Genomic DNA, 18090 nt, shown 5'->3' with positions numbered 1-18090 from the left:
CCCAGCCCTCTTCTGCTTGACTGGTACCCGTGTGTGACTGTACAAATAAGTAGTACAGTATAAAACTGCTCAGTGCCAATACCATGAAGAGGAACTTGGACAGCTCTTACCACATGAGACAAGAGTCTGCTGGTGAGAGGACCGGAAAGGTAATGCTTTTTCACTCTTACTTCTGAGCTCTTTCCACGTTCATAGTCAGATGGTGAGCAGGACTTTTACAACTTACTGGCACTTCCATGCAGATTGTGATCTGTACCTTTTTATGTATTCAAGCAAGTTAGTAGAGCTTTTAATAGTACAGCATGCAAATAGATTATGTGTTTCTACAACCCAGTTCAGCACCTCTATACAAGGACCTGTGCCAAAGAGAAAGCTGATTTTTAAGTTACATTCACAAACAGTAAATTCAGGGAACACAGACAAACTCACATACAGAGAGAGTTCAGATGATGGGTTGCTCTTATCTAAATGCAGCTATTGGGACTCTCAAGTTGTTTGGAGTCGTGAAACTTTGAGTTCTAGTTCAGCCTCTCTTGTAAAACTTAATTGGGCTACGAAATGCTTTGGGTATTGCATATGTGACGCCAAATAGGTAGATTATAAGTCTTCTATTTCCAGGGTATTTTATTAAGCGATGATTAACACAAATGCTCCCCCTCTTTCCCCATTCTCTTTCACCATCCCCCAATTAAAAAAAAAAAACTAGACTCTTTAGGGAAGGTCAACAAAATCTTAAAAATAGTAACAGTGTAATTGATGGTAACAGAGAAAGCCTCGCAGGCAGATGCTTCAGCAAAGGGGGGCAGGGTATCCAATTCAGAAAAGCATTGTTACCTGTGCAAACTGTAATTGTAACTTAGTATCACACTGGTCTCACCCTCCTCCCCTTGCCCTCAGCTCTTATGCTTGCAAGTAATGCTGTTTATTAACTTTTCCCACCCAAAGTGCATTGCTTGATTCTAGTGCTCTGAACACACTAGGTGTCAGATATAAGCTGACTGTATCTACAGAAACTCAGAGGGCTTATGTGTGGGGAAAAAAAAAAAAAAAACCCGAGAGGGAAGGAAAGCTTTAACAGATGGACCTCTTAAAGATACTTCTGCAAGATAAAAGCAATAAGACAGAAAATGAAAAAAAGGGGGGGGGGGCAGGGGGGAGGAGAATTAAAAAAACTCAGAGAGGCATTGTTTAAAAATTCACATTTTTCTTTTTCCGTGAACACTGAAATCCATGATGATTTCATCTGTGCTGTTCCTTTGAGAGAAAAAGAAGCCATCAAGAGGCCAGTCCGTGAACAGACTGGTCCGGGATGGGGGTAGGGGGCAGGCTGAACAAACTACCACATGACAGAGAAAATAATTTGCCAATATATTTTAGAGATTCTTTCCCCCTAGGACCAGTTATTCAAGTCACAGGAGTGCATTATTTGTATAAAATAATGTGGGAACGGCCAACGGAATTTTGCATTTTGCCTGTGAAGTCAGGGCCAGCGGTGGTGGGCTGTCATCCCGGAGTGTGTGTGCCGGGCAGGAGGGGCGGCGGCTAAAGAGAGGGGACAGAGCTTCACATGACGAGAGCATGTACCGTGCTGCTTGCCTGCCTGTGGATCTTTCAATGCCCGGCTGCATTCTGCAGTTGGGAAAAGTAGAGTGTATTATATGACCCCAAACAAAAGTTCTATTGGGCTCCCCTCTGATAGCCTGCCACTGTTGACGGCCCTGAACATTGAAATATGAATGAATGGGGGAAAAGGAGGGTCTGCAGGATTCCCTCTGGCCAGCAAGATCAGGCTGGCCCCAGTGACCCCTCTTTCCGAGCCCCACCTTCCAGGCTGTGGCCGGGCAGGATGGAGGGGTGCTGGGGGCAGGCTGTTTCCGTCTGGTCCTCCCTGTCGATGGAGACAGGCCATTGATTGGGGCTTTGCTTTCCCCTGCAAAAGAGGAAGAAGGTGAAGCAAGGGGACTGGGCAGAGAAAGAAAGGGGAAAGCAGCAGCAGCAAATCAGGAGAATTTCTTTCAGAAGGGAAAGTAGAACTCCAGAGGAGAATGGTGATATTTGAAGAGAGGTGTGTGTGAGGGAGCGGTACGCAGAAGGCAGGCAGCCTGTCAGAAAGAGCTGTCCCTCCCCTTCCTAATCACAGCCTTTACTCACAGACAAACTCCCTCCCTCTCCCATTCACTCACTCACTTAGGGCCAATCACTCCCTCTCTCTCCCTCTCTCTCTCTCTCTCTCCCTCTCTCTCTTTCCCTCCTTCCCTCCCTCCCTCCCTCTCTCCCTCTCCCCCTTCTCTCCCTCTCTCTTCTCTCCCCCTCTCTCCTCTTTCCCAGTCTCTCTTTCCCTCCCATCCATTCTCTGTCTCTGTCTGTCTCCCCCCCCCACCCTGTCTCTCCCTCCCTCCCTCCCTCCATCCCTCCCTCCCTCCCTCCCTCCCTCCCTCCTTCTCTTTTACTGGGAGACAGTCAGAACTCTCCTCCCTGACAAGCCACAAACCTACAGCACTGACTGCATTCAGAGAGGGAACCTGCAAACAAAACTTCACAGAAAACTTTTTGTTCTTGTTCCAGAGAATTGACTGAAGAGGAGAAAGAAAAAAAAAAAAAAAACCCAAAAAGGAAAAAAAAAAAAAAAAAAAAACCTGTGTGTGAGTGGGGGGGAGGAAAAGCAGAGCCTTTTAAAAGGGCAATCACAACAACTTTTGCTGCCAGGATGCCCTTGCTTTGGCTGCGAGGATTTTTGTTGGTGAGTTGCTGGATTATAGTGAGGAGTTCCCCCACCCCGGGATCCGAGGGGCACAGTGCAACCCCCGACTGCCCGTCCTGTGCGCTGGCCACCCTCCCAAAGGACGTACCCAACTCTCAGCCGGAGATGGTGGAGGCCGTTAAGAAGCACATTTTAAACATGCTGCACTTGAAGAAGAGACCCGATGTCACCCAGCCGGTACCCAAGGCGGCGCTTCTGAACGCGATCAGAAAGCTTCATGTGGGCAAAGTCGGGGAGAACGGGTACGTGGAGATAGAGGATGACATCGGCAGGAGGGCAGAAATGAATGAACTAATGGAGCAGACCTCGGAGATCATCACGTTCGCGGAGTCAGGTGGGTGCCGACCCTGGGGGGATGGGACGGGGGTGGTGGTGGTCATGTTGGTCTGACAGTCCTGGGAGGAACTTCTTGCCCTCCAGGGGTACCCTGCCGGGCAAGGTCAGGAGTTATTAGGGGACGCAGGGGAGGGGGACAGGACCGCACAGAGCTGGGCTCCCGGGCTGAGCCCCGGCAGGAGGTGACTAGGTCACACTTGCGTATCTCAGCCCGTCGCCCCGGAGGAAGCTCTCGGCCCGATCTGGAGCAGGAAGCCGCTCTGGGAGAGGCTCCCTCGGCCTGCCGGGGAAACCAGATCAGAGCAGCCCGGAGGAAAAGCCGGGGCATTTTCGGGTGCTGGCCCGGGGGAGGGGGGGGGGGGCGGGGGGGGAGCCTGGAGGCTTCCGGACCCCATCCCAAGTTTTTACTGGGGGGAGGGGAGGGGCGGCGAGCGCGGGATCGGGGCGGCATGGCACAGATGAAGTCATTGTCTTAAAAGCAACCCCTTTCCTTTAAAAAATCCAATCAGGGGCCACATCCGAGAAGCAGGGCATATTAGTGACAGTCATTTTGACCTTTAGAAATTCTGCCTGTAAGAGCACAGACATCACATTCTAGGCAGCGAAGAGCAACTTTGGGGGCTGGGGGGTTAGGGAACAGATGACATTGAACCAGCAGTCCCTTTCGGAGCACTGACTTTTGCTCTCTGAACCAAAAAAAAAAGAAAAAAAGAGTTTTGTTCTCTGTAAAGTTACTAAGAGCTCTCGGCCAAGGAATGCAACCTTGACAAAGTGCTCTCAGATACTACGCTGAGCGCTCCCTCAATCCTTAAGAGGAAGAACTTTAATAAATAGATTCTCATCGTTGGCTCAGGACCGAGCTAACCTGTTGCTGAAGAAAAAAATTACCTGTCAAAAGGGCGGGCTGGAGACCCTGGGGGCCAGGTTATTTTTACAGTTAGGTGACCCAGATCCTTTTGCCAGCCTACAAGCCCCTGCATGCAGCCCAGGCACACAGATGTGTTAATTTCATGTTACTTTCATGGTAATGCCAGGCTAAAGAACCGTCTCCCTTGCCAAATCCATTTGAAAGGAATGCCATTGTTTTGTTTGGTGGAGCATATGGCCAGTAAAGTATGTGCCGGGACTCCCAGCATTGCTGTTTAAAAGTTTGCCGCAGTAGTATAAACAATTAAGGCAACACTCAGAATTTCCAGTCCTGAAAACCTGTTGACTCAGATGTTATATTTCCAAGAAAACCATGAGAGACCTGGGCATCCTTCTGGGGGAGATAGCCTGCTAGTTTGCTGGCTTCCCCTCGTAGGAAAAGCCCTGGTGTCCTGTGGGCAGTTTAGCTGTCTCACCAGAAGCTTCTTTCTTTTCAAGAACGTCTGACTTCCTTCGCTTAAAGCTTTTTTTTTATAATGCAGCTGCAAAGGACATGATACTTTTGACTTTATCTTGTGAAGCTTATTGAGTGAAAAAAGGCAGGTTGGAGTTTTTGAGTTGTCACCCAGTTTTTCTCAGCCATTCCTGGGGTCCTGAGCAGGGAATGGATTCCAGTGGTCTAGGGACTGCTCCTTCTGCCACAGAGGGACCCTATATATGTTTCTATATACCAGTTGCCACACAGAAGGGCCTTAATTGCAGCTCTTCCTCAATTGGCTTTTCCCACGTCATATGACTAGGTAGACCTCTGCCTTTGGCCACTTTTAACTCTACGCCTGATGCTAGCAATATGCCCACTTTCTGACTTCTCTGACTTGTGTAGCAAATTACTCACTTGGCACTGAGAGATTTTGCAGTAAAAGAATTTGACTCTTTACCGTCTTTCTCACTTATGGCCCTCATCTGAGTGCCAATCTTTTTCTCAATTATATGAAATCTCGTCATTTTTAAAAAGATCTTTTCTGGTAGGTGTTTAGTTTGAAAGAAATTGAGCTACTTTTTGAAAAGGTGGATTCATTTGACTCACATGTGGACTAAAGTTTAAGGTCTGTAATGCAAAAGTCCTCCTGGTTGAGTTTACAACTTGACTTTGGGTGAGCCGCTGGATTCTTAGAAAAGGTTTATGACACGCTTGCTTCTCGTTTGAGAAGTTTCACGCCTCAACTTTAAGTCGATTTTGTATGATTTCACAAAAACGATTGCTCTGTGGACAATCTACTCTCCAAGGAGAGTAAGTACCATGTGAGTATTTTGCTGTTCTTTTGCTGACCCAGGAAAGAGATTTATCTTCGGGATGATTGTAGTGAATACACGAAAATGTCTTGTTACTTTTGGAACAATTCAACCTTAGCAATGCTCAAACGACGTCAAACATCAAGGTTCTGGGAGATAGCAAAGGGCATTCATTTTTCTTTTCTTTAGAAACTGTTCTGTACAGCACAGAATCCAGTCAGTAAGTCATCTGTCACCTGCATGCATGTCACCGATGTTCACCCCAGATGCATCCTTCAGCCTCAAAATTCCTCATTTGGGGATTCTTGTTTAATTGTGGCCTCTGCTCATCAGGATGGTTGAATAAGGCCAAGACATGGCCACCGCAGTTGAGGAACTCCAAGAACTCAAGTGCCAGGAACTTGTTGAACTGAGTCTGTCCCCTAGTGCTCAGGTGGAAAGCACCCCATCTTGGTAAAGCTGATATGAGCTGTTATTGACTAATCAGCGAAGCCTTGCCCTCAGGCTCTCTGAAATGTATTCCCACAAACAAAAATGATTTTCAAGTCTGTCACCCCAGATTGCTCACGGAGGTGACTGTATATTTTCAAGGCTGGCAACAGAATCCTCTGTTGTTTACTTTAACACCTTAAAGGAAAAGAGGAAGGGATGGGTAGGGCCAAGCCAACTATCACCATAATTGTCATTGAAGTCAAAATCAGTGGTCTTCTTGACCGCTCTATCTTAATTTCTCTTCTTTTTTTTTTTTTCATTTGTGACAATAGCTGGTCAAAGTACAATAACACTGTATCCTTGAGTCCTCCTATGAGGCCAAATTGATACTCTGATTCTGGTAATGAAGTTAGCAATTGATAGCACTTGTTGAAGAAAGGATAGGGGAAGAAAGACAAATCAAGCACCAACAAATAGAAAATGCTCACATAGCCCAGCCATGTGGGTTTGAAAGCAACACATAAAGCTCCTCCCTTGGAAGATACTAGGTACAGAAGATCTGAGTTAGAAATGTACACAAATGTTCCCAAACAGGGGTCGAAGGCAGCTTGCTGGGATGACTGTTTTCCTCCACCCCAAGAAAGCCATCTCAAGGTGGAGTTGACTCCCATCACCCCACGCCAGTCTTCTGAACTTGCCTGGGAATGAATTCACCCTCACTGGAGGGTGTCTTTAGGGGTTACACACTTTCTTCGCTGAATAATGGGAAATGATCGGCCACAAGAGGGCGCATTCCAAAGACTTTTGCTCCTTAACCAGTTAATCTTTTAGGGAAACACAATTTCACCTACTGGAAGCCCTAGCCTGAATCGCCCTAATCTTGGTGATTATCAGCTACCCCCTCCTTCCTACCATTCTGCAGGAAAAGTTAGGATTTTATGGGTTGGGAGGGACATGACTACTACCTGTAACATTTTAAATGAGACAGAAGGAAAGGAAATGGGAATTCTAGTGATACATGTGAACATTCCGGAGCTCTACGGAAGACAGAGGAATGAGAAATTTCAGAAGCAAACAAAGCAGAGCGGGGAGAAATGTGACCATGAATCATCAACAATACTGCTTTGCTCACAGGTCTCTCCCTAATACGGCCGCCTGGGCTTTTACAAAAAAACCTCTTCCATCTCCCCTGATGTTGTTGCCTAGTTGTCCTGTCTTATCAACGGTTTTCACCAGCGACAAATGACAAGTGACTTCGAACAGGGAGGAGAAAGTCTATTTATTTAACACCTTGTGGGAACAGAGCTTACGGCTTTGGAGGATGCGTTTGTTTCTGAACCGAGAGTGTAGAGAGAAATGGTTGGGAAAAGATGTGAAAAGAGATGTGTTAGTGGTTTGGGCCGGTGGAGGAGGTGCACTGGAGTCGGGGTGAGGGTAGAGTGTCAGGGTAGAAATACAGTTTTCATATTTGGAGAGCCAGGAATCGTACCTTCCTAGGATTTTTCGTCTTGCCCCCTCTTCTGCTAAAATATACTCAGGCACCATCTCTTAGCTGTAGTTCAGAATGCTTCCTACCCAACTGATTCCTAGCTCCAAAAATTCATAGTGTAAGAGTTCTCAGGAACTTTGGAAGAAGTCTCTGAAAGACTGTGGGTTGAACCTTCAGGATTTTTTTCTACTTCTTTTAGGAAACTAAAATCCCTTTCTCTCTAAATATTTAAACTTTTTCATCACCCTTCAAATGAAAGATGCAGGAATGTGGCCGGGCATTTACAATTCAATAGCACATCTTAAGAAAAGATATTTCAGGCTAAAAAATTCAAAAGATAATTTATAACCAAACTTGTAGTTCTGCTACAGGCAAGACCCTCTCCTGTAGGTTAAAGGAGGCATAACCTTTAAGGCCTCACTTGCTGCTTTCTGCAGAAACCCCTGGAAACAGTCCAAATGCAAAATTAGTGCTTCAGGGAACACACATGCCTTCAAAGGTAGCTCTGTCTTCTCCTACCCATGACTATACCACATCTAGGCACAGGGAAACCTTGGTGAAAGGACGGAAAATTGAAGTCATAGCCGCGTTTTACACCGAGGTTTCCCTCCACCCCCCATGGTGACTTTAACTTCTCCATAAACAACAAGGCTCTTTACATTAACATTTGGGATTTAATCATTACCCACATGGAGAAGGGCAGCATACTTTGAGCAGGACCCCGGTGAGGAAGAAACCATATCAAAAATGAAACCCTGCTTGTTAGTATTGCTTATTTCATTGGAGTTGTTCAGGCGCCCATGAACCTGAGATGCTGGAGGGGGGGGGGGGGGTGTGGGGTGGATGAGCAGAGTTTTGTATCCTGATGTGGGCGGAGGGGAACAACCAGGAGCCTGGCTGCTTAACCCTTGGCATGCCGGTTCAGTGAGTGAGTTCTTAAAAACACCTGAAAAATTCTGAAAGCACAAAAGCCAAGGAAAATGTGCTTTCAGGTGTTTTCCCTTCCAGCCTTCCAAAGTCTTTCCTCCCGTCCGGCAACATTTCTGAGGTGTTCCCTATAAGGTGCAGTAGTCATCCCTCCTACCCATTTTTAGGCCCTTTTTTTCTCTCCTTTTGGTATGTGTCCACCGAGCTCAAGAGAGGTTTAAGTGATGAAATATTATCACCCACATGGGTTTGCGTGGGACTTTCTTAGTGAATTACTCAGGCGGAGCAGGCTGTGATACAAGCCTTGCTCACAAGCCTCGGGAGAGAAAAAATAGCACAGAGGATGAAAAGAATATTATCAGAGAGTAGGTAATGAAAGGTTAGCAAAGCCTCCAGCTCTATCTAGATAGGCAGGTAACAGTGTAGGAACCCAGTGCACACCTGTATAAACTGATGCTGTACCACAAAGCACTATGGGAAGACTTCCATTCCGAGATTTTATAGCAGGAGATATTTAAGTCAAACCTGAAACTGACTAGCAATTGATCCTAAACACCTCAGCCTTAGGCAACCTCCCTCCATTTTTCGAGTTGCTCTGCGTAGAGATTTGAGGATTGGAGCATCCTGAAACCATCACTGCAGTATAGCCATCTGTCTCAGGTAAAACACAGATAAAGCAAATATAATCAAGTGGCTGACTACTTATATTTTTCATGCCTAAGAAATTTGAGGGTTGTAATATCTTTCTGAGACCTACAGCCCTGGTATATATGAATTCCATCCAGCGTCTAGCTGTCTCATTCTCCCCACCCACTTCTGCAATGAAAGCTAGATGTAAAAGAAAAAAAATATGCACTGCTGAATAAGCCAGAATACAATAGAACTTTGAAAATGTACCTGCATGTAAGGTAGACATTAGGAAGCCTTGAATCTCTCTCTTCCCCCCGTTCTCCTGAGCATTATGGCAACAGCATTTTCATGAAATTGGATCTCAGTTTTATTTTTTTCCCTGATAAAACCTCATGCAATATACAAATAGCAGTTCCAGAAATGGACACCAGGAGAAGGAGGCGACAGGCATGTCAATTAGTAGGGGGAAAATCCAAATGTCAGAAATATGGGGGAGAGATCCGTCCGCAGGCAGTGGAGGCAAATACAGGGAACCGAGTCTTTCTGCTCAGATCATTAAACCGATGCCTATTTCAGCACGGTGTCTCTTCCCAGGACGCAGGCGATGCGATGCAGTTAATTACCAGCCAGGACCAGGATGAAAGTCATTTTATGATGACTCTCTGATCCTAATATAACAGCACCTGACAGATTGAGCCCCCTCTAATGAGTGCTCTCTTTGTACAATCCTCTCTCAGGAACACTAAATCATTTGCTTCCAAGTACGGCTGCCTGTGAAGAAGGGGTGGAGCCATATCTTGCTTTAGAAACCAGCTCTTGTGAAATGAGGGGCCGCCCTGTAGGCTGTTGCTGGAAGCAAGGGGCCTCGGCCTCGCTGACCCTCCAGAGGCAATTTGCATGCGCTCTCGCTTGTACAGGTCGGCCAGTGAGCATCTCACCACCCCCTCCCAGCATGTGTAGACTTCTCTGGATTTTATTCAAGGAAAGTCCAGTGTGGGTGGGTCCACACTGCCACCTGGACCCTCTCTTTACCCGGGGACCATCTCCCTTCACCCTCAGCGCCCCGCTGGCCAACATGGGTTACAGCAGAGCAGAGCCTGTGGGGATGAGTTACGTCAAACCCAGAGGGCTCTCCCAGCCCGGGGACGGACAGACTCTCCCGTTTCACACTCTTTCCTAGAAAAACAAAACAGAACCTTGTGGCCTCTGGCTTCTCTAATTTTGCAGCTACTACCTCTTTGTCTTTAGAGTGGCACCCTGTGCGGTTTAGGGTTTCAGAAGCCGGCCGGGGGCGGAAGCAGAAGGGAGAACAGCGAGGGGCTTGTCTAACATCCTCCGCGGGGCAGGGCGGATGTGCGGGAGCTGGAGGGGACCACGCTCTCCTCCGGGCCGGGTCGCAGAGCCTAGGGCAGCTTCCGGCAGCTTTTTCCTCTGGTCTCGGCAGGACCCTACCACTACAGCCGACCCTCTTTTTAGATTTAAACCATGAAGCTCGGTCTCCTGGACTCTCCTCTTTTGCTTTCTTAAAAGACCAACAATCACTACCATCCCCCTCCCCCCCAACCCCCCAGCACCCCGCCGTTTTTTTAGCAAAGGAGAGTAATGGATTCCCATTTTGGAAAAAAAAAAGTCATCATGCTTCCTAAAAAAAGACAGTTTCCTCCTCTGACTGCTCCCCGCTCTGGTGATCTAATCATAAACCTAACTTCATGATTCATTTCAACTCCCGCCAGAGATGCGAGGTCTGCCCCTCGCCACCACCGCCATCAGGGCCAGTGTCCTCCCAAGTTCCTATACAGATGCCGGAGCACCTTTCCTATGCAAACCTTCTCGGCCCCGGCCTCCGTGAATTTACCACTAGCACAATCACACTGTGCAGAGCGTGTTAAATTAAGAACAGAATCTACAGCTCGCCATGCACAGAAGAGCCTGCATTCTGCCGCAGAGAACTTGAAACCGGGCCTAAAATTTATAGTACCGTAAACATCTCAGGGCTGAGAGTGATAAGTATGGCTGGATTTCCGTTAGCTATAGAAATCCAGGCAGGGAGACCACCCCCCACCCCCCACTCCCCAGGGAGTTGCGAGTTCTAAGATGAACTTTCAGATGGTTGTCAGATTTGGACTCGGGATGCGTGTACTCAGAGTGGGAAGCAGGTACATGCAGGCAGTGGTCTGGGGGATGTAGGGGGTAGGAGATGGATCTCTTAATCTAGCTCAATGCTAAGGGCGCCTCCATGTGTTAATAAGGAAGCAAGTAATTGCCTACTTTCTGCTAAATTCTGGGCTATGACAGTGAATGAGACAGACAGGACCTCAGACCTGGGGCGTCCTAAGCTAGACTGGCAGGAGGGTGTGGGTGGAGATGTCAGAGGTGGCTTAGGAAGAGGGTTGTCCCGTCTGAAAACTGAAACCTTAATAGGGCAGCCACGGAGGCTGGTGTTTTGGGAGCGGGAGTCTTCTGGGCAGAAAGAACGGCAAGTGTCCCTGCCTGGAGGTGAGAGATTGTGTGAGATGCTCAGGCTGCGTGACTGGCCCGTGAGGATGGGGCAGCGGGAGACAGCTGAGCTGGAAGGCGGGAGCAGCTCAGGCAGAGCCCAGAGCTCTGTGCAGTTTCTGTCTTATACTGAGGGCAACAGGAACTCAGTGAAGGATTGGAAGGAACAAGTGATGCAAACAGATACACCTGTGGGAAAGATCCCTTTACTTGCTTAATGGAGAAATGATGGGAGAGGGGGCCTGACTCCATGCTGGCCTGGCGGCTTGCACATAAAAGAGAAGGCTGTCGCAGTGACCCGGGAGAGGAATGATGGGGAGTGAAGTGGGTTGTGGCCGTGGAGGAAGGGGAGGCTAGCTCTGTGGGTACAGGCCATGCAGACTTACACGGTGGGGGGGGGTGTGTGTGCATATTTGTGTTGGGGATAATAGTATTCCCACAGCTTGCTAGAGTTTATAGTGTGTCTTCATCTGTGTTATCCCATTGGGTCCTTCCAAACCTATGGGATAATGGGTCAAATGTCGCTATGTCTTTCCCCTTTTATAAAAGATGAAACTGAGGTTAAGTCAGTTAGTCAACAGACCCAGTCTCCCAGACACACTCAGATCCAGACTCTCTTCTTTCTAGAGCAAGAGTTGACAAACTTTCTCTGGAAAGGGCCAGAGAGTAAATCACTTGAGCTTTGTGGGCCAGACGGACTCTGTCTGTCACGGCTCCTCAAATCCAAGTTCTAGTGCAAAAGCAGCTGTAGACAACCTATAAAGAAATGAGCCTAGCTGTGGTCCAGTAAAACTTTATGGGCACTGAAATTTAAATTTCATATAATTGTCACATGTCACAGCATCCTATTTTTCTTCAACCATTTAAAAATGTCAAAACCGTCCTTAAGATCTGTGGGCCTTCATCTGAGGAGCCCGGTTGGAGATGGTCTGTAACAGAGCTTGCCTGAAATTAGGGAATGGCCATGAACCCCAGAACTAACCGTATCCCTGCTCTCTCTTGTGCTGTTTCGTCCTCAGGCACAGCCAGGAAGACGCTGCACTTTGAGATTTCCAAAGAAGGCAGTGACCTGTCCGTGGTGGAGCGTGCAGAAATCTGGCTCTTCCTGAAAGTCCCCAAGGCCAACAGGACCCGGACCAAAGTCACCATCCATCTTTTTCAACAGCAGAAGCACCCGCAGGGCAGCTGGGACGCAGGGGAGGAGGCCGAGGAGGTGGGCTTGATGGGGGAGAGGAATGAAGTGTTGATATCAGAGAAGGCGGTGGACGCCCGGAAGAGCACCTGGCATATCTTCCCCGTCTCCAGCTGCATCCAGCGGTTGCTGGACCAGGGCAAGAGCTCCCTGGACATTCGGATTGCCTGTGATCAGTGCCACGAGACCGGCGCCAGCCTGGTGCTCCTGGGCAAGAAGAAGAAGCGAGAAGAGGAGGGGGAAGGGAAGAAGAGGGACGGAGAAGGAGGGGCGGGAGGGGACGAGGAGAAGGAGCAGTCGCACAGACCCTTCCTCATGCTGCAGGCCCGCCAGGCTGAAGACCACCCTCACCGGCGCCGGCGGCGGGGCTTGGAGTGTGACGGCAAGGTCAACATCTGCTGTAAGAAACAGTTCTTTGTCAGTTTCAAGGACATTGGCTGGAATGACTGGATCATCGCCCCCTCTGGCTATCACGCCAACTACTGCGAGGGTGAGTGTCCCAGCCACATAGCAGGAACGTCGGGTTCATCCCTCTCCTTTCACTCGACGGTCATCAACCACTACCGCATGCGGGGTCACAGCCCCTTTGCCAACCTCAAGTCGTGCTGTGTGCCCACCAAGCTGAGACCCATGTCCATGTTGTACTATGATGATGGGCAGAACATCATCAAAAAGGACATCCAGAACATGATTGTGGAGGAGTGTGGGTGCTCGTAGAGCACCCAGCCCGGGGGGGATGGGAGCAAGATGGTCCAGAGAAGACAGTGGTGACATGAAGACATGTTTAAGGTTTCTGACTGAAACAACCAGAAGAATAGAAATTAAAAAAAATAATAATAAACTTAAAAGAAAACCTGAAGCAGATGAAGGAAGATGTGGAGAAATTCCTTAGCCAGGGCTCAGAGATGAAACAGTGAAGGAGGTGGGAATTTGGGGGGAGAGGGAAAATGGGGTACCCTTCACTTCTCCCTCCAGCATTCAAGGGGTGACAGCAGTTGCTCAAATGGGAATATTGTCCTCTCCTTTTCGGTTCCCTTTCGGTATGAGCCTCGAAGTCAACTTGTCCGGTCTGCAGTAATGTGGGCTGACACAACCCAAATAGCATCTAGAAAGCCATGAGTTTGAAAGGGCCAGTTATAGGCACTTTCCCACCCAGTAACCCAGGTCGTAAGGTATGTCTGTGTGACCCTCTCTCTGTGTATATCAGCCCATGCACACACACAAAGACACAACCGCACACAAACACACACAACCCACCACACACACGGACACACACACAGACACACACACGCTGCACAAAGACATGCACAACCCACACACACACACACACACACGGACACAGACACACACACCGTACAGACACCACACACACAGAGGCATTTCCACACCACACACACACACACACACACACACATTCTGGTAAAAGAACACTCGTGTGCAGGTGGTCACACCTTCTTTTTCTGCACCACTTCCACAACAAAACAAAAACCAAAATGAAAAAAAAATTGAGAACAAGAATGGGAAGCATGAAAGATCAAGGAAAAAAGAATACCAAGTTACATTTCGTTAAGGTGCTTATGATCTTAGAACTATGCAACCTAATAGGTTTGAAACTGTTTACCTGAGAGAGAACAAAAAAGAGAGACTTTTTTGTATTGGAAGTAACCTGATTAATTTTTATTTTCTTCAAGGAGAGATACTTGAAAGGAATATGTTTGTCCATCTGTTGGATCCAAACATTTCTATATTTTGTAAATGTTGTGTTTTTTTTTTAATCGTTTACTATTTGCACTACAATGGTGTTCGACCTGTCTAATCCTTATTTAACAAGTATTTTCTTTGGGTGGGGCGGGGCGGGTTCTGAGCTGCACTTAATGTGAGCTATAAAAGAACTGCTACAGCACACAAAATAGCTATTTTTATTATTATAATTCTAATTATTATTATTATTTTGTACCTTAAAAAATAGACACATACACCAAAGACATTTGTGTGAGCCTTTAAACAGTCTGTCTGTGGTTGGTATCATTCACCGTCGATGAGTCAGGGGTTGGGATCCAAGGTTGAGTAAGGTGGATTGTGTTCAGGCTTGAAAGACCTGAGAAGTTTGGTTTTTTGACTCCTTTTACATCCATGAAACAGGACATTTCATACTGGATGTACAGTAGTTGTACACTGTTGGCTATCAAGTTCAATCAGATTCATGGAACGCTCCATGCTTGTATGTGTATATATACAGTGCTCGGGCACGTGCATGTCTGTGTGTATGTATACATGTGACGCATCGTGTCCATACACATTTTAAGCACTTCAGGCTGTCATTTTTTAATGTTCTTAAAGCAATGAATGTTTGTGTGCAAAACACAGTATTTTTAAGAAGGATAGGCTATCGTTTTTGCTTTTACTCTGAACTAGGTGGGCACATTTCAGAAATTCGGATGGGAAAAAGCCTGGGAATTCCAGTGAATATTCAACAAGACCCTCTTTCAATGTACAGGGATCCAATTCCCTCCTCTTTCTTGTCCCCCACCCCCATTCTACAAGTTATTTACTCCCTGCTGGGAAAACAAAACAGGAAACTCATGTTCAATCTAGGCCGATTATTTTTGGATAACATATGTATTATCTGTTGGAATCAATCTTAAATCAGAAGCTTTTGCAGACAAAAATTAACCTTTAGGCCAGGATAAAAGAGGTGGTTGTGTTTGTTTGGGTTTTTTTGAATTTTTTTTTTACGATTAAGGCCTGGTTGTGAAAAATACTACCCTACACAGCTGGGCTCAATAATCATGTTGTCACTAGTAAAACGATAAACAATTCGGGGGAAGGTGTTTAAGAGAGTAGGAGTAAGGAAAAGAATGGGGAGCAGGGATGGGGGGCAGTAGTAAAAATTGCGAATATTTTAATTTACAGCCAAAACTCTTGATGTATAGATTGGTATGCGTCGATTCGGATGCAAGAAGGAAAAAAAACAAAAAACAAAAACCACTTTGTTTTATAAATATCAAAGTACCTGCTTAAAGCTAAATTGTTACTAATTTATTCTACAGTATTTAGCTTGCCTAGATCGGAAGTTATTCATTTATGTGCTTTTTAAAATACAGAACCTTATTTGTACTGACTTGTTTGAAGTTTGCAAAAATTGGAAAAACAAAGTCTAATTCAGAAAATTACGTTATTAGCGTTTTGCAAAATATTGAAGCTTTCAGCCCTATGTCAATTCATAGATTTTTAAAAAATATTAATAGTAGGAAAATAAAATATCAGTGAGAAACCAAATATTACTCAAGGTGGTTTAGCTCCTCTTGAGAAATAGACCAGATCAGTCTGCTATCACACTAGGCTGTATGGAGGCAGATTTAATGTCGTTACCTGGCTATATTTACTAAAGTCTAGAGGTTGGAGGGCTTTTTGAACTGCCTCTTTTTTTGGCACTGGAACTAATGGGAACCTGTAAATAGCCTGGGAAACCAAGTCGTAGTTCACTGTGTGATAACAGAGCTGGCCCAGGCAATGGCCAAAGCAAAAAGAGGTTAAAAAAACAGCTGATCCCCCTTTGTGGCTTCCATTCATCTCAAATACATATGCCATCTACTAAAGCCTCTAAGTCCTGGACGTATTGAAGGTACGATGGGGTTTGATGAGTGGCCACAGTAATTAGAAGCAGAACTAAATGATATTCCATATGACAATATTTTAATGGGAAGATTTCATTTACATTAAATTACACATCTTTGAACTTTAACCAAAATATTTTATTAAGTGTATACGGCCTTGAAATAAAATGATAAACTACTACTATCTTTAATAATCTTGGAAGTTATGCAGCTCTGCGAACAGCCACACTTTTCGTGGAACAGTATGAGGTCAAAAGAAAAAGCTTTTAAATTCTACCAGATTGGGTCTTCCTTGTCTGTTTTCCTAATACAAGTGTGGCTTCATCTGATCTTTGCATCTCTCTACTCTTTCTGTAGGGCCATCTCTAGGCTTTTAAAAATCTACCCACACCAATCTTCAAAGCTCTGAAAAGCCTTTATTACCAAATATTTTTTTAAGAATGATAAATATGTTGTAGATTGGATTAACATTTTCTTTTCTTTTCTTTTCCAAAATGTAAGGTGAATTCTGGCACACTGAGTTGGGATTTTCTTGTCCCTGAAGATCAACCAATTTCATACTTATTTAAGATTGATTCCACACTCTGATTTTAAGGAGAGTACCTGCCTTCTCTTAGATAGAGCAAGTGAATTTTTTGTCACCCTCATGGGATTGGACATCAAGATGACTCTAAAAATCAGAGAAGGTATTAAGCTTAGATTCAAATTATCATGTTCACTTGATAAAATGATTTCCTGTGGGCCTTTTGGCAACTTCCCTTTTCAATGTAGAGAAAAGTTAGTCACCCTGAAAACCTACACAATAAATGGAACTTGTAGAAGTGGGCAGAGGTCTTGGGGGTGGACATTGTGTGTGTTTAAATTAAACCCTTTATCACTGAGAAGCTGTTGTATGGGTCAGAGAAAAATGAATGCTTAGAAGCTGTTCACGTCTTCAAGAGCAGAAGCAAACCACATGTCTCAGCTACATTATTATTTATTTTTTATGCATAAAGTGAATCATTTCTTCTGTATTAATTTCCGATGGGGTTTACCCTCTATTTAAATGCTTTGAAAAACAGTGCATTGACAATGGGTTGATATTTTTCTTTAAAAGAAAAATATAATTATGAAAGCCAAGATAATCTGAAACCTGTTTTGTTTTAAAACCTTTTATGTTCTGTGGTTTATGTTGTTTGTTTGTTTGTTTGTTTTATTTTGATTTTTATTTTGGTTTTTTTTTTTGGTTTTTTTTTGGCATACTACATGCAGTTCTTTAACCAATGTCTGTTTGGCTAATGTAATTAAAGTTGTTAATTTATATGAGTGCATTTCAACTATGTCAATGGTTTCTTAATATTTATTGTGTAGAAGTACTGGTAATTTTTTTATTTACAATATGTTTAAAGAGATAACAGTTTGATATGTTTTCATGTGTTTATAGCAGAAGTTATTTATTTCTATGGCATTCCAGCGGATATTTTGGTGTTTGCGAGGCATGCAGTCAATATTTTGTACAGTTAGTGGACAGTATTCAGCAACGCCTGATAGCTTCTTTGGCCTTATGTTAAATAAAAAGACCTGTTTGGGATTTATTATTTTTATTTTTTTGTCTTATTGGTTTCCCAAGATCAACCTTGCACACATATTGCCACGTCGTTTGCTGGGTGATAATTTCATTTCTACTGTAATTATCTGGAAGAGTATGAGAAAAATAGATCGAATGGGAGAGAGAGAACAAAAGCTGAATTGAGAGAGCGCATATAGAAAAAGAATATATATTGCTGTGGCAGAGGTTTGTAATGGGCTGCAGGTACTTGGACCAGCAATATTTATATTCGATTCATTTTTTTACATTTCCCATTTCTCAATGGGAAAATTCCTGTGGTGGCAAGGAACATGAAATAAAGAGACATTCCCTCTTTCCCTCCCTCCCTCCCACTTTCCTCCTTCCCTCCATCCCTCCTTCTTTCTTCCCTCTCTTTTTTCTTCCTCCTTTTCTTTCTGGATAAACAACTGGAATTGCATAGAACAACCAGGGCTCAAGAACTACATACATAGGAGAGAAAAG

The 18090-nt window shown here is 45.2% G+C and overlaps 1 protein-coding gene across 1 annotated transcript; it reads left to right on the top strand.

Moving 5' to 3' along the window:
* Nucleotides 1-26: 26 nt before the first annotated feature.
* Nucleotides 27-17614, top strand: INHBA (inhibin subunit beta A). The gene is made up of 3 exons (XM_007187734.2): nt 27-149; nt 2566-3095; nt 12251-17614. The coding sequence occupies exons 2-3, from the start codon at nt 2708-2710 to the stop codon at nt 13138-13140; spliced, it is 1278 nt and encodes a 425-aa protein (XP_007187796.1). The 5' UTR covers nt 27-149; nt 2566-2707; the 3' UTR covers nt 13141-17614.
* Nucleotides 17615-18090: the final 476 nt, after the last annotated feature.

Source organism: Balaenoptera acutorostrata, chromosome 7 (genome assembly GCF_949987535.1).
Source record: "Balaenoptera acutorostrata chromosome 7, mBalAcu1.1, whole genome shotgun sequence".
NCBI lineage: Eukaryota > Metazoa > Chordata > Mammalia > Artiodactyla > Balaenopteridae > Balaenoptera > Balaenoptera acutorostrata.
Note: the sequence above shows the minus strand (reverse complement) of the source record. Positions and strands in the feature narration are given on the sequence as shown.

What these genes read in the sequence shown, in the direction of transcription:
- INHBA (XM_007187734.2), top strand. Translation starts at nt 2,708, where the DNA reads ATGCCCTTGCTTTGGCTGCGAGGATTTTTGTTGGTGAGTTGCTGGATT. An exon ending in CATCACGTTCGCGGAGTCAG is followed by an intron (nt 3,096 to 12,250) that starts GTGGGTGCCGAC and finishes TTTCGTCCTCAG; the next exon opens with GCACAGCCAGGAAGACGCTG.